At 39.6% G+C, this 26,005-nt stretch overlaps 1 protein-coding gene across 3 annotated transcripts in view; it reads left to right on the forward strand.

The window, feature by feature from the left end:
* NME7 (NME/NM23 family member 7) overlaps window positions 1-26,005 on the forward strand; it is an 89,495-nt gene that overhangs the window by 50,643 nt on the left and 12,847 nt on the right. For all 3 annotated transcript variants that reach the window (XM_051781034.1, XM_051781035.1, XM_051781036.1), the window contains 4 exons: window positions 1,034-1,098; window positions 1,941-2,009; window positions 5,577-5,678; window positions 24,268-24,375. In XM_051781034.1, the coding sequence (XP_051636994.1) occupies window positions 1,034-1,098; window positions 1,941-2,009; window positions 5,577-5,678; window positions 24,268-24,375 (344 nt within the window). The remainder of the gene's footprint in view (window positions 1-1,033; window positions 1,099-1,940; window positions 2,010-5,576; window positions 5,679-24,267; window positions 24,376-26,005) is intronic.

A 26,005-nucleotide genomic window follows, 5' to 3' on the forward strand; every position in this document is an offset into this window, starting at 1 on the left:
AATCCTATGCCACAGGTATTAGCAGACTGTGTCTTGAGCATGCTATAACCTTGGTACTAGCTTTGTTTTGTTCTCATCTCCTAAATTTATGTAGTGCTAAATATGCTGCAATTTAAAGGCTAGTTAATAAAAGGATTTAATGACCAGGAGTCAAATCCTGTTGTTGTCATTCGTTACAGGGTATTCTTCTATGGTTAATTCTGTTCTGAATAAATGCCCAGAAATTTCTAGCTTCTCACAAAGTGTACTAGAGAATAGGCATTTGCATTCTATAAAAACAGTGATTCTATGAATTTGACTCACACAGAGTACTGTGCTTGGCTGACATAATCTTCAGAATGGCCTGATCTTGTAAGCACAGGCAAATCTAAAATACACATTCAGTGGAAAATCAGTGGTTCTTGTTCTGCGAAGTTTAGTGTTTTGTTTTACAACATCGTTCAGTCTTTGAGCATGCATTCTAGAGAGAATAAAGCAAGCAGTATGATCAGCAATAGCACATTTGTGAGCTATAAACTTAGAAGGAGTAGGTTATTTTGCACTAACGTGTTTTTCCCGTAGAAGACATGAAGTCTTATGCTGGTTTATTGGCAATATTTGTTATCATCCTGCATTGTTTCTGGCTTAAAGTAGGACCTGCAGCCCGGTGAACACTGTATAAAAAAAAGACAGCCTATGCTCTGACTTGATTACTGATTAAGCATTGGTATTACCAATGGATCTTCATTAAAAATAAAATCTTGATCTTGCAGCAACCGGGTATTTTGCAGTTGATCCGACACAAGCAAAGGCTTCAATAATTGCCTTGTTTTGCTAAAATTCTTTTCAACAGCTGCATGGAATTTAGTTGTTTGAAATGATAAGCATGTCACTTCATACAGAACATAGGGTATGTGAATTCAGCTCTGCTCTCTGCTTCCTTTCACAGCACTACACCAACACTGGTTTTTCAGTTTGAAAATAAGCAGTATATACCTTTTAGTTGTAAATTCTGCTTTTAAAATTGAATACTGTATTTTCCATCTTTCTTCAGGGCTTGCTGGAAAGATTATAAAAGCCATCCTCAAGGGAGGATTTCAGATCTCAGCTTTGCAGATGGTAGGTTTCCTTTTGTGTTTGTTTTTATGATAAACAGAAGTTAGAGAAGTGCTCTGTGCACTGCACAGGTGTCTTCCTGCAGTATAAAACCCTTGTGCAGACTAGCAGTGTTTTGGGATCAGCACTGTCCTTGTGATATTTGTGTTTTATTGTTTAGTTGATCAGCTGGTCTGTTGGTATTTGCTCGGTGACCTTGAACCAAGACACTTTACCTCTCTCCATCTGAGTCCCTATAGTTAGATGGGGGGATAAGGATATCTGTCTCTTCTAGAGCAATTTGAGATACCTTTACAAAATATACTAGCTAAAATTAATGAAACTATTGTTAATATCCTTCCTTAATTTTTTAAAATATATTTTTAGTATGGATTATGGGAATGCTTTTAAAGATACTGTAAGGATTTTGACACCCTGAACACCCTCAGCAGTTAAAGGAATTTGGCACAGAGATTGTTCCCAAGAGTAGTCCAGTAAGTCCTGCCTTTCAATTTTTGCAAAAATTTCAGGATCTGAAATTCTCCTATCACTCAAATCCCCATCACAAATGAAGAATAACCCCTTTCCTTTACTAGCCAACAAAAAGATGTTGCATGTCTTTGTGGGATAAGCCTACCCTAAGCCATCTACTTACATTTCAGATGGAAGAAGATATTGTGTGCTATGTTATCTGTGGCATCATTGGCTAAGTTTTTGACAAACTCCATGTTGCAACAGTAAAGCCATTCCTTTTACCTAGTAAAAATTAAAAGAGAATTCTGAATATTTACTGGTTAATAAGGGGTGTCTGTCTCTTGTTGTTGTTGTTGTTTAATACAGCCTGGCTAAAATTTTGGTTTTCTTAGTTCAACATGGAGCGTCCAAATGCAGAAGAATTTTATGAGATTTACAAAGGTGTTGTCCCTGAATACTTGGTAAGTTTAAGAAGAATCTGTTTGAAAACAGAATATGCTTAAATGAGGAAATGATCACATTTTTTGTTGCTTGGGATTGTGATTTGACTTATTTTATGAACAAGGTATTTATTAGTTTTAGTTTATTCTCAAATAAATTAATGAATCTTGAAAATTGGGCTATGTATGTCATCACAAAGGAGAGCCTTTCATGAAAATTGTTCAGCCAAGGAGTTTGTAAAATCTGTCACATCTGCATCTTTATTGATTTGATATTGCAGTCGTGGTGTGGACCAGAATATATATTTATTATTTTATTTACAGTGAGGCTGCTGTATTTGAGGCTTTCCTAATGACACTTTGACCTATTCTTTGATTTATTGTTCTGACTTTTGTAGATCTTCAGAAAACTTAAGAAGTTTAAGATATGCTGTAATCCCAGTGGACATCTAAGGCTCTCTATAGTGTTATGCCTTGTTACACGGTCACATAAAATTTTCTGACTGCAAATAGAACAATGGGAATACAGGGAGATGAGCTTGTATTTCTGTATCACTTTCTGTCAGAGGATTTCGGTTCATTTTACTCATAGGAATTTTTACTTTACTTACTACCATGCTATGTACTATGCAAATTATCCTCAGTTTTTAAATGGTTAAATTATTAAAGATTTTCTACATATTTACTAATGTTACTCCAGACAATTACTGATATTACTCTGGTAATGAAATTTTTCTTTTTTTTCCCCTCCTTTATGATTGTTCAGTCTAACTTACTTCAACAGAGTTTGTAGATTTGTCTTCAAGTGGGTTAGGAGTACTGTTAGTTCACTCTCAGATTGGGGAATACCCTTAAGGTCTCCTCTTATAACATTATTTTTGACAAGGACCAGAGGGAGATTGCACAGGCATACTTGTAGGTATGTGCCAGAATTAAAATATGGAAATGTCTGAAATTATTTCAGGGCCTGAAGAGTCCCATGCTACTGCAAAAGTCTCTGCTTTGAAACAAGTTGGAAATCCTCTACCATTTTCTGCAACTCTTTTATACAATCTCTGACCCTCTAACATGTTGCAAATGTTAGTTATATAATTTAATTGGAGAGTTACTCAGAAGGGAAAGTGACATTTAGACAGGGTAAGTTAATAAATAAGATATCTTTTAGGGGATTTCAAGAAAAGTGAGAAGCTAGGGCTCCATCCTGCAAGCTGTATGTGCTGAATTGACTCAGCTGAAGAGAACTTCCAGAGAAGGCACACATGGGAACAGCAACGGATATTGCCAGTGCAGGCCAAATAGGAAGAAGTGTGTTGCAAAATAGGATATTGAAGAAAGAATATGACCTTATATATGTGACTCAGAACCATCTGTTTTGATCTAAATTTTATTTATCATTCCAAAATAACTCAGCACAGAAGATACTGGCGTCCAGAAATCCTTTTAAAAAACTCTACTCCCATTTCCTCTAGTTACCTCTTGTCGGTCAGATAAAGGCTTGACATTGTATTTAAAGTATTTCTTTGTGAAAAGAGAAAGCTGTACAACTGCCCAAAATGTTTGCTTTGTTGGTCTCCCCTGCATGGGATTTTGCATACTATTGATTACTTATTGTGCTGTTTTGCTTTGTATTTCCTGCTGTAACCAGAATAAAAAATGGGGTAAAAAGAAGTGAGATTATTTTAGGTCAGCTCAGAATCCACTTTGTTAATCACAAATGCTTGAGCCTGATTCATCTCCAGGAATGGTTTTGCCTGATCACAGACCATGCTGTATGACAAATAAACTATTTGCTAAAGAAAATTTGATTTAGCTGTAACTGGGAGCCTTACCAGAGAAGCAGTGTCTGCTATTTAAATTCAACTCTAAACTTCATGAGGCTGTGTAAGCTAGACCAGGTCTGTCTGACACAGTATAGTACCACCTGCCTTTGTGCTGGTAACTGGTCACATTCGCTGTTGCTGGTGGGATGTCAGTGCTGATACAGAAACAACAGAAAAAGGAGAAAGAAGAATAACCACAGTTTGCAGAGAGGAGTTGCAGAATTGATTCAACTAAAGTTAAAAGCCTGTTTTTTCTCCACTGTCCAGTTATTTAAATGATGGAGTTCAGTGAAATTGTGCTGAGTAATGACTTTGCGACAATTTACTGTTTCTTAACAGAATGAAATTTGTTGCTCTTTGACCTGTTCTTAACAGAGGATCTATTGGTGATAACAGGTTTTCGAATTAAAATATTTATTCATGTTGTAGAGCATGAAACTAGTCTACACTCTTTTCATGTCCTCGCTGGAATATTTCTACCTAGATTTCCTAGGCTCAGGCTGATGATAGAGGCACTTGACTAAAATTCAGAGTGGGAAGATTAGACACATATTCTCAGCATGGAATCTGTTATAGGGATAGAAACTTTTTGGAACAGTGTTGCTTGACTCGGAGTGTTTGTGTATTTAGTTTCTGTCACAAAAAAAAGGCAGAGAAGGACTTAGTCTTTCTTTTCCTACTGCTCTTCTGTCCACTCTGTATGCTATTATTCTTTGCCATGGCTTATCCTTGACATGCCTGTGGCTGGTGGACATGATTGCAATACCTTGCTTGTCCTTACCCATCCTCCCTTATTTTCTTTTGTGTTTTCTCCTTTCCTCTTTCCTCATTGGTTTTGATTCCTTTAGTTGTCCTAATTTGTTTAAAACTTGTCTGCCCAGATTTCTAGACAAGTATGCAATTATAAGGGCATGATTTAAAAAAGGAAGTCAGACTAGAACATCAAAATAGATTCTTTCTGCTTGTGAAACCTATACCTCTAATTAACAAACTCCAAATTGGCACTAATGCCCAGAGTTAATTTAAGCTTATGAAAAGTAAGACCCATCTTCATCACCCACGCGGAACTCATGATGTCTCTTTACTCTCCACAAGGCTCCAGGGAAACAGATTATCTCAGTGTAGCCAAGACTGTGGTAATAGTACACCCCAAGAATGTTGCCAGATCAAGGACCCTTTCCCTAGCAAGTTGTGCCACAGGCACAGGTTCTGTTGGCTTGTGTGTTTTGGCTTCTATAGTAATAGGTGAGAAAAAGACTGTGAGAACCAAAAGTCCAGGAGACATTTTAGTGGCTTAAAGCCATCGGACAGTGTATATTTGGAAACAAATATAGGGTATGTACTGTGCTTCCTGTAGGGAGCACTGCAAAGTACATTGCTACCTGTGGAACTGGCTAAATATAGTGTGATTTTTCAGGCTTAAAACCCAGCAAAGTGCATTCCATTGATTCAGTCTAGTTTGACAAGTTATGGGGCACTGCCATGAAATCCAGGTCCAGATCAAAGTATTGTGAATACTGTTATATCCTGTTGAAGCTGAATGTCTGGTTTTTCTCAATTTCCACCTTCTAAACCAAATAGCAAAATGTAAAATATTTCTTTTGTTGTGAATACTAATGGTATCTTTGTTTTGTGTCTTTGCTTTCCCAAATGCACCAATTTTTTTTTAAGTGTTCCTATCCTGTAAATTTAGACTTTGTTTTAGGCAGGAATCCAACCCTTGCTAATGCCCAAAGAAGCTCAACTTTGTTTCTTTCTTCTCTTCCAGGAGATGGTTTCAGAGTTGTGTTCAGGGCCTTGCATAGCAATGGAGATTACACCATCTGAGCCTCCAAAAGTGTTCAGAGACTTCTGTGGTCCTTCTGATCCTGTAAGTACTTTCTTGAGTAATAAAGAAAGCTTAAAAATGTTATGCTATATGAATTAAAATGTCAAAGTATGGTATGACTGCGACATACTTGCTGCATTCATTAGAAACGTATTATCTTATTATGGAGGTCAAACACTACTCTTAGTGGACCACTTTGAAGATCTTTTAGCAACACTTCTGATCTTACCTAAACCAGATGATAAAATACTGTGATGATATTTAGGTGAAAGGAAAGCTAGCTAAGCAAAAATCTCTGTTAAATATTCACAAACACTCTAACATAAGGCTTCAGAGCCCTGGAACAAACAATTATTGCTTGTAGATGCCAGTGTAATCAAATGTTAGTCCACTGCTGTCTATGGCATTCTCCTGGGATGAAACTCTGAAAGGAGAATTGGTTCCTTTCATTTTCTGAAGGAAGCAAACAAAAAAAGGGTATCAAAGTTCTTATACCTGTTTACTTCTAGCTTTTATTTTTCATTTGTTGAGGTGAGTAGTTGGATATGTGTGATACTGTGTGCAGTTTGGAGACAAGCATAAGTGCTGTCTCAAAAAGTTTGTAGATTTTTGTTAAACAGGCTACTATATCACACAAGAACCATGAGGTGAAATATCAAGATGAAGCAAATGAGGTCAAGTTTTGTATGTTTTTCTGGTTACGATGTTTTAGTTGTAGACTGAGGGGATTTACCAGTTTTCACGGAAAAAAAATCACACAGATGAGTGTTTGAAGGGAGAACAAGTTATTTAGCATATATTTTTCTTCAGATCCAGAGTTTCCATTACAGAAAGCACAAGTTAAAGGCATTATCCAGCCCTTTTTTTCCCTCTTGTATTTGGTAACATTCAAATGTTTCTCTGCTGGTTTAGCGTCTTGTAAGCAGAGCATAAGCCATTTATCTTTTAACTGCAGGATGCTAGTAGTAATGTACACAATGTGGTAGTTTCAGTTTTGTTTCAAATTCCGTGTGTAAGGTTTCTGGTCTTTAAAACTTTCAAAGATGCAGTCATTTTATTTGGGCCTATTATATCCTTTTCATGTGTCTGCTTGTTTAATGCCTGATATGTTATTTTGGTTATAAAAGACAAGTGTACCTATACAAGGGGAATTACACTATTTTTCCTTACTACTCACATGGAAAGCTGTCATAGCCATACAGCATGTGTGTATGGAACCGTTGATGAGCTGAGGAATCTGAGGGATGTATAACCTGATGGCTCCTCTGGGCAGCAGAGGAAAACAGCAGAGGGACCTAATTTCCTGTCTCCCAGATCTCTTTTTAGTGACCTACTGATGCTACTTGTGTTTCCCTTTTAATGGCTAACTGTGTGACTTGGGAAGTGAAAATGAGTTTTGGACACTGGTTTCATAGCAGTTACGTTAGTGGCATGTTTGGAAGACAGGCAGCTGTGTTATATATTTCTATCTACTATTTTATGTAAGAACTGCAAATTAGTTGATTCTCCAAGCACATAAACCATATGTACAGTAAGTACAGCTGCTTTCAAGGCTGATCGTTGCCTGAAATTTATCTGTCTCTTCAGATAGGGAAGTTGAAGCTTGTCCTTGAGGAAGAAGGGGCTAGGGTGTCTCAGTGACTTTGGTCATTCCCAACTGGAATTGTCACAGAAGCTCACAACTGCACTTTGTGGTTACAATATTTGTCTCAAATACCAACGGCAGAAGCCATATCAGCAGTTTCATTATCCAACAAGGTTATATACAGACCATGAAGATAAAGTGGACTTGATATTCTAGTGGTTAAACTACATCTAAGTGTCATGCAAATAGTGCATTATCATTGAGAGACCTCAATCTCTCTGTAACTTGTTTGATTGTTTATATATGCTGGATCCTGATGTGTGTGCAGTCTGTTTATAAACACGGGTGTAGTTCACTACAAAAATGTACCTGTTTGACTCACTTGGCTTCTGTTAAAGAGTACCCTATTTGGCAAGTAGTGCCATTGACATCACTGTCAATGACATTACTCTCAAGGCAAAGGTGATGTTTGAAGTGAGCAAAGGTGCTGGAACTTGACTTATATAATTAATCTCTCCAAATCACATGTGCTGTTAATTGTATCATAGATACATAACAAATGTAATAATTACTTTATGGCAAGTCAGATATCTAAACCAGGTACGAATATTAGCAGCCCTTTCAGTCCGTTTTTGGTTTTACAGGGTGTATAGGGCTGAAGAAAGAGTTAGAATTCTTCTATTTTGAGGATTATGTTTTAATAAGATAGCCATTTATACCAAGTGTACAATGCTAAAAATGAAATGGAACTTTGGGCTGTTTTCTATAACGGTAATATTTTTTTAGCACTGCAGGTCAGTAAAGCTCTCTGCCAAAAATATCCTTCATTATAAACCAGCTTATAAATACTATATTAAAACCTCCTCTGTGGTAGTAGGGAGGACAAATAACCAAAAATCTGGTTTGAGCCTCTTTGTAGTAGTGTAGGAATGGCCTATCAAATCAGGAAAGCAGGCAGTGGGATAAAGATACGTCTCTCTAAGGAACTGTGCTGGGTGTGCTCACTCTCCAAATTACTGTGACCTGATTGAAGGGCTGTGGCACAGATTGCAGGCTTGTGGAACATTTGTCCCTGGTAGGTAGTATATGCACTAGGATATGTGCTTTTCTGCAGATCTTGCTTCTGCTTGCGTTCTTCTGCTACATTGGCGCTTTCCTGCTGAGGGGTTGACTGTCTCACTGCGCTCCTGTTGAACTGTCAGCATCTTCAGTTGTACTTGTCTTAGGCTCCTGGAGTGCAGCTCCTTCTTTTGTGTCATTGGTGGTCTCTTCTGAGGCCTTCCTGTAGTCTTTCAGATTAGTTGTGATGCTCGTTCTTGTCTTTGAGTGCAGCCTCTGGCTTAGCTGTTCTCACAGCCAGGTCACAGACTGCCTGTGTGACTTGCTCTTGTTGTCTCTCTGTGCCTTGTTCTCTCTGTCCTGAACTTCTGTGGCTAATATGTGGGCCTTAGGCATGGAAGGCTCTCTCACATTTACTATAATAAACCGGTATTTACTCTTCAGTTATTGTTGCAGCACCCCTATAAAAGGCCAGCAATCATACTGATGCCCATCTTGAAAAGGTTTCTTTGCAAGGTTAATAAGTGCTGTTTAAAAAAAAAGATCTCTGAATTTTACACAAGGCTGTAGCTTTTCAAGGAGGGGAGGCACCCATAGGCTCTGCTGTGCATCTGAAGCTATGAGGTTTGATATTGACATCCTGTGAGCAGCTGAGGACTTTTATTTACATATTTAAATTTAAAATAGGAATGGGATTGCTGAAATGAGTGTGAGTTTCACTGCTTTTCATGGTGTGTCTGAATCATTTAAGCCCTTTTTGAAAATACACTATTGAATCTTGTTATGTGTGATGTTAAATTACGGGTCTTGTGCTGGGTGTATTTCACTCTGTTTCTACTGGTGCAGTTCTGACATCAAGAGAAAAAAATTGCACCCGTGGTAAAGAAGTTTCTACTCTAGAAAGCTGAGAAGGGGACTTAAAAAGTTAATTAAATAGGATTGCTACAGAACACAAATTGTTGGAATTTTCAGTATGCAGTATCACTTAGAAATGAGAGTGAGTAACTGCAATAAAAATTCGACAGAAATGAAGCTGTATTTCTTCTTCATTGTAAAGAAAGGAAGTGCTTGGAGGGGTAGGGGTAAATGTAGCACAGTGTGCATTATCAAGAAAGTGATTTTGTTTAAGTGCAGTAAAAAAAAAAGCAACGTGCATTTGATTTGATCTACATTGATTTGACTTTCTTTAATATGGACCAGGATGCAAAGTCTGTAATGCAAAACCTTGGGACAGGGTGATGGTGGCCAGGAAATCGTGTCACTGCTTGAGTTTGCATTGATATTTCATTTCATAATGTTTGTATATTTTTGGCCTCCGGAGCACTGGGAGGCTTTTTGTTAACACTTTGGTCTGAAGCTAGAGCTTCAGTTTTCACATCATCTTCATGCAGCTTCTGCCTTGAAATAGCTCCTGGTAAAATTTTTGTCGAGATGGAATCGTTGAGATGGTTACTTAGTATTTGTAAGATCATTGTAAAATGCTGTAGAAATCAGGTATATTGCATTTATTTTTTCTTTTGAGCTTTCTTCATACACAAATTAAAAAGTTGGTTAGAACATGCAGTTTCAGGAGTCTTCATCAGCTACATATTCCTGACTGATTGCATAACTTTTAGTATTCTTAAGAGCTTTTAGTTGGGATTGGCAGTACATTAAACGTGACTCAAGTACCTTCTGTTGTGAGATATTTATTAAAGTGATGGGATGTGCTACAATATTTCTGCATCCAGTGGGCTGAAAAGGGATTTTCATACACTTGCTTTAAATCCTGACTTGCATTCTTTTTACATTGGGGATTTGCATTTTCTGGATAACAGTGTATTACCAGTCTTTTTTACTTTTGCATCAAAGAGCTGAAAGGGAGATTAGATGATTTAAAACGAAGCAGTGAACTGAAAGAGCTGGAGTCTGCTTTAGCTCCATTCCTGACCTCACTGTGTGACCTTGGACAAAAAGTTCAATATGTTTCTGCCTCAGTTAATCACATCAGTTAAATAGGGATAACAGTATGAGCCAAAGAGCACTGTTTCTGTAAGATTTTTGTTTGTATAGACCTCCTGTGAATCTCTAACACTGAAAAACTTCTATATGCGAGGCCAAAAATGTTCATGCTCATTCCTAGAACTACTTAGCAGCATGACATTTTAACATTATATCATGTAGAGAATAGTTCAATGGAAGATATAAAGGAATATAAAGATTATTTTTTGAGCTTCCAAGTACTCATCTTCTGGTAATACCTTCACAGTTGTTTTAATGTGGATTCTCCCTATAACCTGGTGAGCCTTGCTAAGAGTGGTGACAATGAAGTACATAATGTGTTTCAAGAGAAATAAGATTTTTTTCTATGTCATTCTTTAATGAATAAGATTTTAATATAATTGATTATCTGCTCAGATAGTCTGAGTCATGTAATAAAAATAAAAACTTTCATTCAGATCCAGACCATTATCAGCTAGGGTAGCAAACGGACCGATCAATACCAGTTATAATATCCTGCTGTCTAAGCCAGCAATGGGAAAGGCATGACTGAATTGCTTAGATGTTATTTAGGGTCAATCATCTGACTCTGTCCTTTCAGTTTTTAATTTCCACATCAGCCTCTGCAAGTCTAGTGAAAAAGTGTTCTAGACAGTGCCAAGGCCTCTTACTTGGGAGAAATAGTAATTTTTGCCTGAAGAGGTGTCTGTGGAGGTAGATTCTTCCCTCTAGTGCAGCCCATTTTTTTTTTTGAGCTGATGCTACTGATTCATAAAGCCCAAAGTCTCTATGGGTTCAGGACTTCTGTCTTGTTCCATGTCAGCCCTCTGGGCACAGGCAGGGGATCTAGAAGATAGGAAGTGTTAAGATAACTGTGCTCTAATGACCCACAGCTGTAGTGTGACTGCAACTGTGAGTTGTCACCACTGCTTTAGACTGTAAATATGTTGGTGTACAATTTGTAATTTACCTCCAAAAGTGTTATAGCTTCTTGCCTGCGTCTGTGTGGGTGCCAAACACCATACCTGTGTCAGTGAGTTGCTTTCCCTGGTTTAAAATGGATGGAGTCTGTGGTAGCTGCACCAGAAATGTGACTGATACAGAAACATCATATTTTTCTTCCTCTCAAAGCTGTGTGTAGCCCTGGGAGCAGCTGAGAGTCAACTATCCAAGAATTAATTTTTACAGGCAGGAATTCAGTGTTCATAGTAGGTTCTCCTGAAGTTTCTTTTGTTTCTGAGTAGGTGGTGCAGAGGTCTGCCAGCCCTTGACACCCTGCCAATGCTCCCCTGTTTACTTTAACCACGTGTGTGTATGTGCTTTGTAGGGGCACATTTACATGAACTGGTTCCTATTTTGATGTGACCTTAGAGCTCTTTCTTCAAGCCACCCTTTGCAGGTTATGGGCAGTCCTTTGATAGGAAAAGGGACTTCAGCCTCAGGAAATGTGTCTTTGTGCGAAGATTAGAACAAAAATCAGAGCAGTAGTGGAGAAACCTTTTGCTGGCAAGTGGCTTGCTTTAAATGTGACTTGTTATTGCCAGAAGGTTGCTGTCATATGATGGCTGTTCAGTGTCATGTGGAACTGGAGCTTGTAGGCTCGCTTTGATTCTTGATGGGTAGGTGCATGTGTGTTGAAAATTGCTGTTATTAGTGGTGACTGACAGTCTCCATCAGGAGACTAAATACTGACAGAGCCCTCGAGACCAAACTCTGCTTTGAATCCGATGTGATTGAGGCGTGTTGGCAAGGTTACAGTTTGGAAAAAAAACCCTTTTATCTGCCACTCCTTGTCTGAGGCTCCAGAGCTACTGAACTTGAATGTGTCAACAATGAAACTTTTGCTACCTAAATAAATCCTGGATGTGAGGTCACTGGACTTGGATTCAGTGGTCCCAAATTACAGTAATTTGGTAAAGCAGATAGTAAAAGATACTGCATTGTTTGTTACCAGGCCCACAGAGGCATAATACTGGAGGAGTCTGCTGCTTTCATCCTCTGGAGAGAAGGTGCTGGTGACCTCTGGGAGAAGACTGAGAGTACATTTGCATCTGATTTCCAGTTGCTAAAATACTTTTTGTTTTTTTCTTAACTGGCTACCAAAGCTCCTCTAGCCTATGTAGGGGGTTTTTTTTGTAGTTTCCTCTGCTACCTGATACTCTGATATTTTAGTATCACCTGACAACAAGACACTTTCTTAACTGCAATTTCTGGTCATTTTCAGGAAGTTAACAAGATTTTGTCAAAGATTCTGTATGCCCTCCTGGAAAGTAGCATCAACTTTAGAAGCCTCAGGGCTCCCATCTGCATTCCCATCTTTACCTTATGTCAGTCTGCCTCTGGCTTTGAACTGATTCTTCCTGGGTACCTCTTGCCTGATTCCGGGCTGGAATAGTTTATCCTATTTTAGCAAGAGGAGTGAAGCTTAACATGAGCCCAGAGACTGAAGGAGAGCAGGAATGTACCACAAGCATTTACAGCACTGGTTACTGATCTTCCTTGACTTGCTGTGCTACCAGAGAGACCTCCTAGCTGCTCTCCAAAATGGCTAATGTGCCAGGGTATCCTGGAGCTAGTGTTTTGGGCCTTTCCCTGCAAAGCATCACAGGGCTAGCCATTTTTAAGAGTTTAAGTCACAATTAGAATATTTCCTTTTTAAGAAAACTCAGGTTTTTGATCAAGGCCTTTGTACCGCTGAGCTCTGCAGACACATGAAGACATGTAACCTAATCTGAAGTCACAACGACTAATTGTATCTATAGGTAGGTGGGAAAGAAGACTGAAAGACTGGCTTAGAGATCATGAAGACTCCCTTTGCACTCAGACTGAGTGCATCCCAAAGTAGTAGGTGGGTGTCATTAAGAAGTGATATTTTAAGCATCTGTGATGAACACAAGATTCTTATACATGCTCTGAGTTACATAAATTTGTCTATTCAGCCTTGAGGAAGTGAGGTTTTTCTGATTGCACAGGGCTTTGGTTATAGCTGTCCCATCTGCAGGTCTGGTTTTGCAAAATGAATGCTTCCACATCCTGTTTGGATTGCATCTTCCTGGGTTTGTTCTCTCCAAGCTTTGAATACATGCTGTGCGTTAGAGTGGTGTCACAGATTTAGTATCTCATATTGATGGATCGTATTTTATTTGAAAAGTGACCACACAAAGCTTTAGAAGTGCTTACCTAGTTTCCTTTGGCATTTGCTTGGTTTGTTTTTTAAATAATACTAGCTAATACATTTTAAAATACCATTTCTTTATTGTATCTCTGCCAACATATCTTAGATGGATTGAGAAGAAGAGTTTTGTTTCTCACTACTGTAGAAAAATAGGTAGGCTTCTAACATATCAGCTGATCGTGTGATACCAGCCTGGTATAGACAAATACACAATGTAATTTTACACTGCTTGGCTGATCAAAGGTAATCCACAGGGTTCTCTCTAGGTTTCTCACAGCTACACTGGGTTAAAATGTGATTTACCTTGCCTATGGGAGGGTTTTAATACTTTTAAAATATAAGAGTACACCCTCTCTTGTGAAAACAGTCTTTGTCAGCAATACAAAGAGCTGGTCATCAGAATTGTTAGGTTGTAGTCTCCTCAGTCTCCTCCTGTGGTCAGAAGATGTCTACTTTCCTTAGTGATTCCCTGTCTTTTTGTTTTACTAGGGGTTTTTTTTCTCCTTCCTACTTCCTTTGGACTGCTCTATTTAAGCTTTTGCAGTAGCTGCTGAGGTTTCTGAGAACAGATTCATTAGTATATTCAGTCCAAAAGGGCACTAGGTAAGAACCTTTTTGAGACCATGATGGTTCTGGGTTAATTTCAGTGTACATGGTTGTTTTCTTTGCTTGCCTTGTGTTCTGCTTGGTTACAGCAGACAGCAGATCACTCTGTTACCTTGGACAGCAATATTTTTGAATATGTAAAGTCCTAGAAAAGAAGCATTTGGGGAAAAAAATTGCTTCATAGGCTCAGTTCTTCCTTGGGAAAAGGGAGCAGTGTTTCCAGACAATATGGGAAGTTCTGAGGTCACTCTCTCTGGGAAAGAAAATTATACTGTTGCTGCACTAAACAATATTTTCTCCTTCTTTAGTTTCTTAGCATTCTGGTCACAGTGACCTTGTGTGTTTGTAGAATCTTTGATTTGAATAGATTAAGAGCATTTGCTTACATGCCTGACTCAGGTTTTTGTTGACTGTAGATATCCTTGTCCTTCACTCAAATTTGTCCTGACTTCTGTTTGGAACATACTGGTTATGTAGTGCTGTTACATATACTTCAAGTTATGAAGTAATATGAATAATATTTCAGTTTAAAAATATTAGTAAAGTAATAAAGGTAGAACTTTAAAGGTGAACAGGCTTTTTCTAGAGCTCTGTAGATAGCAATTAGCAAGAGTCACTGCACAAAGGTACTTGATGAAAATGTGCAATAGAGAAAGTTATAAAGGTGTAGAAAAAGGGCAGTAGGACATTTTTCCATATAACCATGATGATGTCGTGATCTTGAGTATCCTGAAGTTGACTGTAACTGTCCCAAAAGGTTTCATGTTTTTCAGTCAGTAGATTATGAATAGTCAATTCTTGGAAGTGCGTGACTTTTCTTCTTTTATTCTTATCCCAGAGGACTGCTTATTCAGGCTCTGCTTGGTTAATAACATGGTGGTAGAGCTAATAATAACCAAACAGAAAAGGAGCTGCAGAGCACAGTGTGTCTTATATACTCTTGATGATAAATTGATATACAAGAGAGATTGATCTGAGGGGAATTGATCGTTGCTGGAAGGAGATCTATCAGTTTTTCAAACTGGTTTGCCCTAAGAGGGATCAGTTGGCTTTCTAGGTAGCATAGGTGGTATCCTTGTACTGTACATTGCAACAGGGTGTGTATGAACTGAAATTCCCTAGGTGCTTTGCATGCCATTGTAGTAATGCAAGAAATACATGCTGTGGCCAGAGTGTATCTGCAGTTATTTTCTGCAGATATTAGTTAAGGCTTCAAAGTGGATGAAAACAAATACTGTGGCCTCAGCCTTCCCTTCTGTAACAAAAAGAAGTAGACTGGTTTTACATTCATGACGATGAGGGGTATTATTATTATTGTTGTTGTTCTTGTTGTTATTGTTATTATTATAAATCCTTCCCTCTGCAATTGCTGACAGCCATGAGAACAACTACAGCAATAGTTTTCATTCCGTATCACTGGTGTCATTGCCTGGGGATAGAACTGTTAGCTAAACAAAGGCATTTTAAAAGCTGGATATAAAATGATAAATTCAAATTCTGAGAAGCTGCTAAATAACTTGGGGTGCAGCTTGCTGTTCTGTTTGATTCAGGCTGACATTCTCTGTTCCACTGCAGGGCCACCTGAGCTGAATTTTTATCAGCTTCTTTCACTTACAGTATGATAGACTGCATCCAATGGGATGCACGTGGGACTTCTCTCAGATACTCCTAGTAAGAAGTTTTCCCTTTCTGTGCATCCATTGACTTCCCACATTAAGGGACTAGAACGTGGTCAGGGTGGAGGGTGGACAAGCAGCAGTTCTTCATGTTCCCCTAGCAACTCTCAAGTTCCCAGAGGTGACATGGCATGGCCTGAGTTCTGCAGACTGTGGCTTGTCATCAGACTGCTACACAAGGATTAAAGCAGCATTAAATCAGGGAGAGGGAATATTTGAGGAACTGGTCTAGAATTCAAAAGATCTGAGCTAAAAGTTAGACAGTGAACTTGTGATCCTTGTGAAGTGTGTATTTCTTTGTGCCCCTGGGAAATTAGTCTCACTGTCTTGGTTTCATGCTCCAAAAAATGGGGTACAGTCTACTATTTTCTGCTCTTTGTGTCTCTTCATAGAAGTTTTCCAGGCCAGCAACCATCTGTTGGTATGTATAGGCACACTGGCTAATACAACTAGTCCTGAACAGAGCAGGGGCTTTTAAAAAGTAGTTATAACACAAAAAATGAGGGATTCCTTCCATCAGAACAGGGCTGCTCACAACTGTGCAGGAGGAGATGGCAGCATTGCTGACTCCAGGGTTGTATTGGATAGGCTTTAGGGCACAGAATGGAAGGGAAATGTCTGTTCCGTGCTAAGCATCAGATGAAATGGATCTCTTGGGTTTGCAGCACACTTGTGAATTTTTTCTTTCAATCCATCTTTGTCTTCTGTTGAAGTGGATGGTCTGAAGTTGGTTCAGCTAGGGAAGTCTCAGTAGAATTCCAAAGGATTTTTTTCTGCTTTGCAAAGTGTAAAGCTCAGATACCTGGCCTGCTTTTGCAAGTGAAGAATTACATCTCAAAAATGTCAGAGGAAAAGTTAATTTATAATTATTCTTGTTCTTATTGGGGAAAACTCAGCCAAGATATCTGCAGACTAAAAATAATGTTTTGCAACTTCATGGTGACATTCACTGGAGGCTCTCCAGATATTTTACTAACATGAATTAATAAAATCCCAAAATATCCTTTGCTGCCTAGTATTTTTTTTATCCTTGTTTTACAGATGAATTAATAAATGGATGATATTCTGATGCCTTGAAGGCACTGAAAAAGCATCAGTAGGACCATCTCACCTTGAAAATTTAAAGTAAAGCAACTAATAATCAAATTTACAGCTGCACTGTGTGCTCAGATGTCTTGCTTTTAAGTTGTAAATGCTTCCTTTTTCCAGCTTGTCAAGTAATGTAAATATCCCTAATGTCACCCAGATAATGTGACCAGATAGATAGCTAGATATTCATCTTTATTCCTATTTAGCAAGCAGCTTATATTTGATATGTCAGTTATCTTCAGGGCTTCACCATCCAGTCTAGTTTACACTTAACTCAGGAGCGTGGCTGCCTAAATTCAGAGCACTGGCAATGGCAGATAGGCACCCAAGTGCAACAGTGAATAAGTTTCTGAGCAGGGCAGTTATCATTAGAATCACTTAAACATCAACCAGAAGCACCAAGACCAGTGAAAATACTATCTCAGGCTGGCAAATGTGCCACGCTTGCTGCCCACAGAAGAGAACCTGTGGAGAGCTGGTGCAGCACCTTTGGGCTGCCAGAGAGGAGGAGTGGCAGGGAATTCGTGGGAGTGAAACAGAGAGAATCAAAGTGCCTGAGGGGATGGAGGGTGAGAAGGAGACAGTGTAACAACTTGTACAGACTTGTGAGGTTCCGAAAAACTGCCAACACTGGAGTATGGAAGATAATTTTAGGTCCGTTAACAAAACTTCCAAAAATACAGGACTTCAGGCAGATACAGTTCAGAGGTTGGCTGGCTTTAAAATAAACAGAAAAACAGATGGATTTTTTTTTTCATGCAGACCAGAGTAGGCTTTCTTAATAGACTATGGTTTGAGTACTTGCTGCTACTGTTGCAAGACTGTTTGATTTTCGAAGGAGTTGTGCCTCAGATGCACTTCTTACAGGCTTGCAATTGAAAATTTGACTGACATTTGGATCAGATCATTTCATTTGCTGAACAAACCTTTGCAGCCATGCTGTTTCAAGTACAGAACTCTATGGCTCAGTTAAAGATGAGAAACTTGTCAGGATGGCCAGTAAGTGATCTATTTTGCCATCAACCAGAAGACAACCTGAAAATCCAAGTGAAATGCACAGTGCTAAGGGGAGAGGAGCTTAGGCTAAATATTATAAAGACTTTTAATGCAACCTTTCCAGGCTTTTGAATTTGTTTTGTGATAAAACTTAAAAGATGAGAGGAGTTTAGTGTGTGTGTTTGAAGGAGGTTGTTTTGGCTTGATAATTTTTCTCGTGATATGTGGAAAGTACAAAAGTACTTTCAGGTAATGCTGACTCCCTTGAAGTCTGCATAAGGCCTTTGATACTGACTCTCAGTATGTACATGACATTGCTGCAGCTCATGTGGAACAGAAAGAAAGAGAAAATGTCACTGTCAACAAGCAACTTCTGTTCTGGATTGGTTTTTGAAACTTAAGCTGGAAGAAACCTCTTGCATGCTGTTTGACATTGACCTGGTTTTGTATTTAGAACCTTTATGAAGTAACTTTCCACAGGCAGACCCCAGGTTTCAAGGCAAAACTCTTCCCTAGTTAAAGTTTTTACGGTGGCAACAGCACCATCTTATGTAGATTTTTTCTCCAGTAATTTAGACAGAAGGCTTAGCACTGCATTTAGGTGTGATGAAATGGACCTTGAATTGCTACAGGAGTAGAAAATCGATGATGTTGATTTCAAAGTGGCTTACTGCTTGGAACTGAGGAGCATAAACCAGGACAGAGCTGGGGTAACCAGTGGGAAAGCACACACATCACAAGTGATTGGCTCGAGTTTGTTGGCTGCAAAGAAAACACGTGAAGCAGGCTGAGGCAAGTTAGCCTTTTTGGTATCCTGCATGAGGTCACCTGTGACCACAGATTTCATTTTGACAGTTAAGCATTTGCCTTTGGATGGGAACTTCTGTGGAGGTGGTATCAGACTGATCAGCTGAGGTGGTTCTCAGCAACAGTAGTGTTAAGGTGTTTCTTAGCTTCAATGAACATTACAAGAGATGCTTGTTTAGTATTGTACTCTGCATGACAAAGACTGTGCTGCTTTTATCCCGTTGCTTCTTGCTGATGGCTTGTGTAGGAATGAGTATTTCGTCCAGCTTCCTGCTGCAGCCAGCAGTATGTGATATGACTTGTGCTAAAATGCCCTGAAAATAAAAGCCAGCTGAAGAGCTATAATGATGAGAAAAGACAGACATTTGTCCTACCTGGCTTGTATAACTGCTGTGCTGCAAAAGTTGTTTTGGTTGTTTTTCCTGAAAGGGCTTATCACCTTCAGCTCACTACAGAGGAGGCTCAGGTGCCTTGCTTGGACAAGGCAGTAGGCTTTCCAATGCCTCGAGTTCAGCCAGACAAATTCCACAGTGAGTGGAATTTACATTATTTTGTTTGTTCACAGTTAATGTGTGTTCTGTTCTCTTGACAAGGGCAAAGCTGGTCCTTAAAAGGAGAAAGGCACTTCCTTGTCTGCCCAAGGCTGGCTACTGCCTTCTGGATCAGTTGGCACCCTCAAAGGGAAAGAGGGACCATCTCTTTCATGATGGCAGCGGAGAACTGCAGAAGGAAAAAGCTTCATGAATGCAGGGTGGAGAAAGCAGAGGTGGTGAGACCATCAACATAAAGCCTTCAGAAAGTGTGATGAATGAGAAATGCCAAGAAGAGCAAGGAGCAGGCACACAGTCAGGGCCCAGCTAGAGTAGGAAAACTATTTTACTGAGGGCTTAAAGGGGACTTTGCAGAGTCTTTTGTAGGCCAAGAGATTCTCTGAATGCTGCTGGTTTGAAAGCAAACCGAAAAGAATGAACCTGCCCTATGAGCACACTGTGGGTAGAGAGGGTTTGATCACAAACTGTCTTATTTTTGTTTTGCTTCATTCAAGAAGACCAGTAACAAATTTTCAAGGTTCACTTGTTCTAGTTTATGTTCAAGTAGAACAAAATTTTAGGTTTTAACAGTTCCTTTGTGTTGTTTTGATCCATTCAGAGTTTGTACTGTTTAAAGGCAGGGGTCTTTTAGCCTTTCTAGATACCAGATTAAGTATTCAGGACAGATGCTTTAAGAAACCTGGCCAAATTTTCTTGAAATTTGCAGTTTAGGCTAAATTTTCTTGAAATCTGAGGTTTTGGCTGGAATACATGTTGCTGTTCTATATAACTTGCCATCCAGCCCATGAAAAAAACAGCCATTTGGAGGAAAAGCAGTTAATGAGCTTTGCTTATGAATATGGTTATGATGATTTTTCTGTCGGATTTTGACATATTACTGGCATTGGTGACATTTTTGTTTCCTTTCACTTGTATAGAAATAGAAAGACTTTAGAAATGTGCTAAGTGCTTCATACAGGCAGTGTTGCACTGGACACAGTTACATGCCAAAGAGAAAGGAGATATATGCATTTGTATCTTGTATAGGATAAGGATCTTCGAAAGGCTCTGGGTAGAACAAAGCCCAGCCTGTAAGGTGTGATCAAATAGCCTGCTGAATAAGACCAAAGAGGAGGAAACCTTTTGGTACAGCAGCCCTGGTTTGTTTTGCCACAGACAGTGTATTCTTTGTGTGAGGTGCCAGTTTTGTGTCATCCCCATTTACACATGCACATGAAGTTCCAGCACACGCATAGTAGTCTCCTGTCGTGCATATGGTAGAGCTGTAGCTGCTTGTAACTCCTCCATCATCCTACTCTCAACTCCTTTCAAGAAGTTTTTGAAAACCAGTGCATGAAACACATACTCCAGAAACTAAACTCAGCAGAAAGCTTAGGAAATAGAGGCTTAAAAGAGGGATGATGGGATGTGGTGGAACCAACCCAAACCCCACTATTTGTATCTCCCCGTTGTTGCCGATGAGGTTCTGTAAATAAAATGATTGGTAACCTTCCTGTCATGAACCAGAAGACTGTATATTAGTACTTGCTATGAGGAATAAGTTCTATAAGGAACTCTCTTCCTCCTTCCCTGAAACATTCACAAGATTTCCAGCCATACATACACAAGGACACCTATATATGAGCTGTGTAGCTCTTTGTATCTCCATCATTTATGGAGGCCTTGTTCCTTCATGGTTCTTCAGTGGTGTAGCAAGAAAGCATTGGAATAATAAAACTTTGGAAATGACAATTATTTTACTTTTTTGGGTTATGTAAATATAAGTAAAGACTGCATCATTCTCTTTGTTAACCAAGAGTAAGAAAGGCTTATTTAAGTTCTTATTAATCAAGTACTAACAATGTACAGTGCTGGAGGACCTACCTTTGTGTACTTCTGATGCAATGCAATCCCAGGCAGAACAGAATGAGTCCCTTTTTGTGCAAGATGGCTGATGGGTTTCAGGAGGGCAGGAGAATGTGTAACATCCTGCATTGAAAAACTGAAGAAAGAACAGGAGACTGTGCAGTGCAGCAGTAGGAGCTTTTGCCTCTGTTAGTGAGAGAGTGAGTCCACAGGTAGAAATGTGAGGTCTTTTGTTATGAAGTTGTGAAGTAGAAATGAGAGCTTAGGACAAATGATAAGTCAGGACACCATAGCTGCTTTTAAAGAACAAAGATTAAAAAAAAAAAGTGGATTTGATGAGAAAGATGGGTCAAGGGAAATCTTTCAAAATTTTCGTAAGAAGCAGCACATCTGGACCTGTTGGAGGATGGAACAAAAGATGGAAATCTTTTGTTTGAGCGAAAGAATTTGATAGACAGCAAATAAACAGAATATGAAATACCAAACTGTAGCTTTTTAGATCTGAGCTGTTTCTTGCTAAATGGTTTGCAAAGGTTTCATAGCCACAATAATCTTTTTTCTTATGTTCCCAAACTTTCATTCAAATGATTGAAAAGCTCCATTGCTATTGCTGGCTTCCAGACAGCTAGTTGATACTGCAATCAACAATTGTTTGAAGGAAGGCTTGATTAAAGTGTCACATAGCTATAGTTAACTGGCATGTGACTTTTGTTTCTCCAGCAGACTTCCTTATCTCAAGCCTTTAAGGAGGACCATGTAGAGGAGATTTTTTTTTTCTCCTTGGGGCTTTTTTTTTTTTAAAGTGAAACTCTTTAACTTTCCTCTGGAACAAAATTCGTTTGATGTTGAGTGTTTCTTATTCAAATGTCCTTGACATATAAAAAGATCTTGTATAACCTGTGATGTACACACATTAACAATGAGGAACTGAAACTTCTCCTCATGTCATGTTTTGGGTTATACACACTCCAACCTTAATTGTCTTCCGGGTTGGTAACAGATCATAATAACTGTTAATTGTTAGGACAGAAAAATATCTAGGACTTGCTGGGCTAAGAGAAGATCTTGCCCTTAAAGTCCAGTTGTCTTAGTTTAGTAATGAGACGTGACAAATGGGTGAAGCTGGAAAGTGGGTAAAGGGTGTTGTCAGATAATGCTCTTGTGAGGTCTTTTGGGACTAGCTTAAAACATTCACTGCCATCCCAGAACAGAGCATGCACCATGAGAGTGGTTCTCGTCTGTACCTGTGCAAAGTTTTCCAGGTCAACCAAGAGCTACTGATGAAGTCACTTTGAACCCATTTGACACTGAAAGTTAAGAAATGCTTGGACAATCCAGTTTGATGACTCGGCTGGGGGAACAGTAACCTCCAGCTGTGACACTGAAACAAACACCTGGGAGTGGCACAGTGAAACTACACTGGCCACTTCCAAAGTGATTACACCCTAATGTACCCAGTGCCTTTTCAGAAAGGAACTGATGTAGGCTCTGTTAGCAAGGAAATAATTGTTTTCTTTGTTCTGTAGCTGTAGTGTGAGCTTATCATCCACCTCTCCCCTCACAGGTACTCACAGGAGAACATCCAGAGGGTTTTAAGGAGGGAAAATTGGGTTAATGCCATCACCACTGAATTTCACTGTGCATGAGGCAGGCTTGGAGATGAGCCTCAGGGTTTTGAAAAGAGAGGCCAACAAATGTAGCACAGGTGGCATAGGAAAGGGGTTAAAAGACAACACTGCAAGGTGATAGTGCAGAGAAGTACATCAGGACAGAATTATGGCTTGAAAGAAAGAGTGTGGTGGAGGGGAGAGCCAATAAAGGCAGTCCTCTGTGGCACAAGATGGGAGAAATACCACAGTAAAGAGATAGGGGAGGAATGTTATCTCAGGACCTGAGTAAAAAGGCCTCTGAGAGGCCTAGGAGGTATCTGGCATATAGATGAGGAAGAGTATTGAAATGTTAATTTCAAAGAACAGAGAAAGATGTAGAGAGAGTCTGGACTGATCCTTAAAGGGGACCAGATGTTGACAGCAGTCAGGGTGTCAGAGGAGAAGACTAAGGCTGTTCAGGAGCTGGACTTCACAAATGTCATGTTTTGAGGCAGGTAGTTCAGTGTTAGGGGAGGCAATCTGCAAGGTAGAGCACTTGTGTCTGCTGACTAAGGACAGCAGGCCTGTTCTTGAGAGCTGCAAAGGTGTTAACATGAGCTAATTGTGTTATACAAGTGCCAGTGAGGTGTATCTGCAGTATGAAGGATCCTGTGTTTCACCCAAGATGACTTAATTGGCCCAGTTTCAAGCAGGTAGTTTTCATAGTTTTGGTCATGTTTTTTCAGCAGTTGACTTATGTGTGTAGTACAGGCTGGAATTTCTCTCTTCATAGAATCATGGAATGATTTGAGTTGGAAGGAACTTTCAAGATCATCTAGTTCCAACCCCCTTGCCATGGGCAGGGATGCCTTCCACTAAACTAACTTCCTCAAAGCCCCATCCAACCTGGCCTTGAACACTTTCAGGGATGGGGCATCCACAACTTCTCTGGGCAACCTGCTCCAATGTCCACCAACCTGCTCCAATGTCTCACCAACCTCACAGTAAAGAGTTTCTTCCTAATATCTAATCTAAACCTAAAGAATTTCTTCCTGGTATTTAATCTAAACCTACCTTCTTTCAGTTTAAAACCATTCCCCTTTGTCCTATCACTACATGCCCTAGTAAGCTCCAGCTTTCTTGTAGCCCCCTTTGGGTACTGGGAGGCTGCTATAACGTCTCCTTGGAACCTTGTCTTCTCCAGGATGAACAACTTCAGCTTTCTCAACCTGTCTTTATAGGGGAGATGTTCAGTCCCTCTGGTCATCTTCATGGCTCTCCTCTGGGCTTGCTCCAGCAGGTCCACATCCTTCTTATGTTGGGGGCCTCAGAGCTGGATGCAGTACTCCAGGTGGGGTACTCCATACTACGAGTGGAGCAGAGTGGGAGAATCACTTACTCTGACCTGCTGGCCACGCTGCTTTTGATGCAGCCCAGGATATGTTTGGCTTTCTGGGCTGTGAGTGCACATTGATGGGTCATGTCAACTTCTCGTCCACCAGCACCCCGAAGTCCTTCTCTTTAGGGCTGCTCTCAATCTTTGTTTTCTTTTAGAGTGTACTACACATACTTTAATAGCACAAAAATGTTTTACTTTATAAGATTATTTGTGTCCATGATATAAAAGAACAGTGTGGTTCACAAAGGTCTTCTGGTTTGCTTGTGTTCAATAGGAATTAGCCCGTCACCTCCGACCTGGAACTCTGCGTGCTGTCTTTGGGAAGGACAAGATTCAGAATGCTGTTCACTGCACAGACCTTCCTGAAGACGGGCTTTTGGAGGTAAGACCCGCTAGACAAACGTGTGCTCAACAACAGGAAGTTGTTAAGTGAAAAGCTATTCTTGACAGTCTTTGAAGCTGGTGAGTAGCTGTGTTGAAGACCAGACTAGACACAAAAGCAGAAGTTTTTTAAGGGCATTTAACTCATGTAATTCTGATACTATAAAAAAATCATCCATGCATTTTTCTTGAATGAATATAGTACAATGAAGTATTTAATTAAATGAAAGTCAAGGGTCCTCTCTTTGTCTGAACATCCTGTGTCCTTGGCACTGAATGTAAGCCCTAACGGTGCTCCTGCTGGGGCACCTTCTTAGCCCTTGGATGACCACCATGATTCCTGATCTAGATTGTTTCTACAGTGAGCTCGTGTGGAGCTTGGAATATTACAGGCACTAGGGATTTAGGTTCTCCAAATAGAGTCCAGGTTTATTTTTAGACAGTCATACTTATGCACATCATTTTGTATTTCCTGTGTTTTACGTTAACTTACTAATTATTATCTGATTTTGGCTTTGTATGCTTTCATTAAGGTCCAGTAAAATGGGAAAATGTTAAATTAGGGGAGTTTATAAAGACAGAAGTACTCACTATGAAAACCAGAACAAGCTCATTCACTTAATTCCGTGCCTCAAAACTAAGGTCTGTACAAGGAGTTGAAGTGGTGTGTAATCATTTCTTCAATGGATCTCTGTGTCAGTGAAGATGTTTTTCCAGTGCATCCATAGCTTGTGTTTTACTGGTTACATGTATTTGTGAGTGTATTGCTGTCAAGTTACAGCAGAACTATGGAGCAGCAAGAATTGTCCCGGCTTGGATAATTTTACATTGCCAAAATAGTGGTTTCATTGGGGAGTGAGGAAGAGCTGACTGCATCACCATCTCCCTTCATGAAATAATGTGTGAGATAAAGTGCTGTTTGCTAGGAAATTGCATCTAGTTTAAGGCATAGACTAGTGAAATTCAATACTTAGAAAGGCAGCCAGTATCAACAAAGTTGCAGCTTTTTAAAGCATTTCCAAGGTGTCATTAAAAATGGACAACTTCCAGTATCTCTGAGCTTAAATTGAGCCCAGTGGGTTTGTACAAAGAAAACCTTGGCTGTATCTGTTGGCTGGTGTGTGCAGTGCTTGCACTGTTAATGCTAAAGCAGTTTATTAGGGATTCATGCCACAGTCCTAACTCTTTTTTGGCCACATGTTCTGTGTGCACATCTGCAGGGTCAGCAGTGCCCAGAGGACCTTGGAGACAAGATGGAGGGACTGCTGCTGTTACCACTTTGTGGTTAGAAAGCTGAATAGGTTGGTCTGTGTGTTAATTGGTTTTGGGACTTTTGGACTTCCAGAACCAAATGGAAATGGAAAGGGGTTGATCTACTGTCCTATCATGAACCTTAAATAGATTGTATTTATGGAAGCACAATAAAGGCATGTTCCTGTGTAGAAGGGAACACTCCAGAGCTTTCCTGAGAACTCAGGTAGCCTTAGTGTCAGATACTGCTTATCTTAAGATTTCTCCACCCTTCTCGGCAGTTTTCATCACCCATGGTTTCAGATATAACTGAAATTTGAAAAGGTTTTGCAATGGTAGCTGCTGTCTGATTGTCCACAAAAGGAGACTTCTAAGGGGAG

This window comes from Manacus candei, unplaced genomic scaffold (assembly GCF_025592945.1).
Source record: "Manacus candei isolate 608988 ecotype Guabito, Panama unplaced genomic scaffold, ASM2559294v1 h1tg000014l, whole genome shotgun sequence".
Taxonomy (NCBI): domain Eukaryota; kingdom Metazoa; phylum Chordata; class Aves; order Passeriformes; family Pipridae; genus Manacus; species Manacus candei.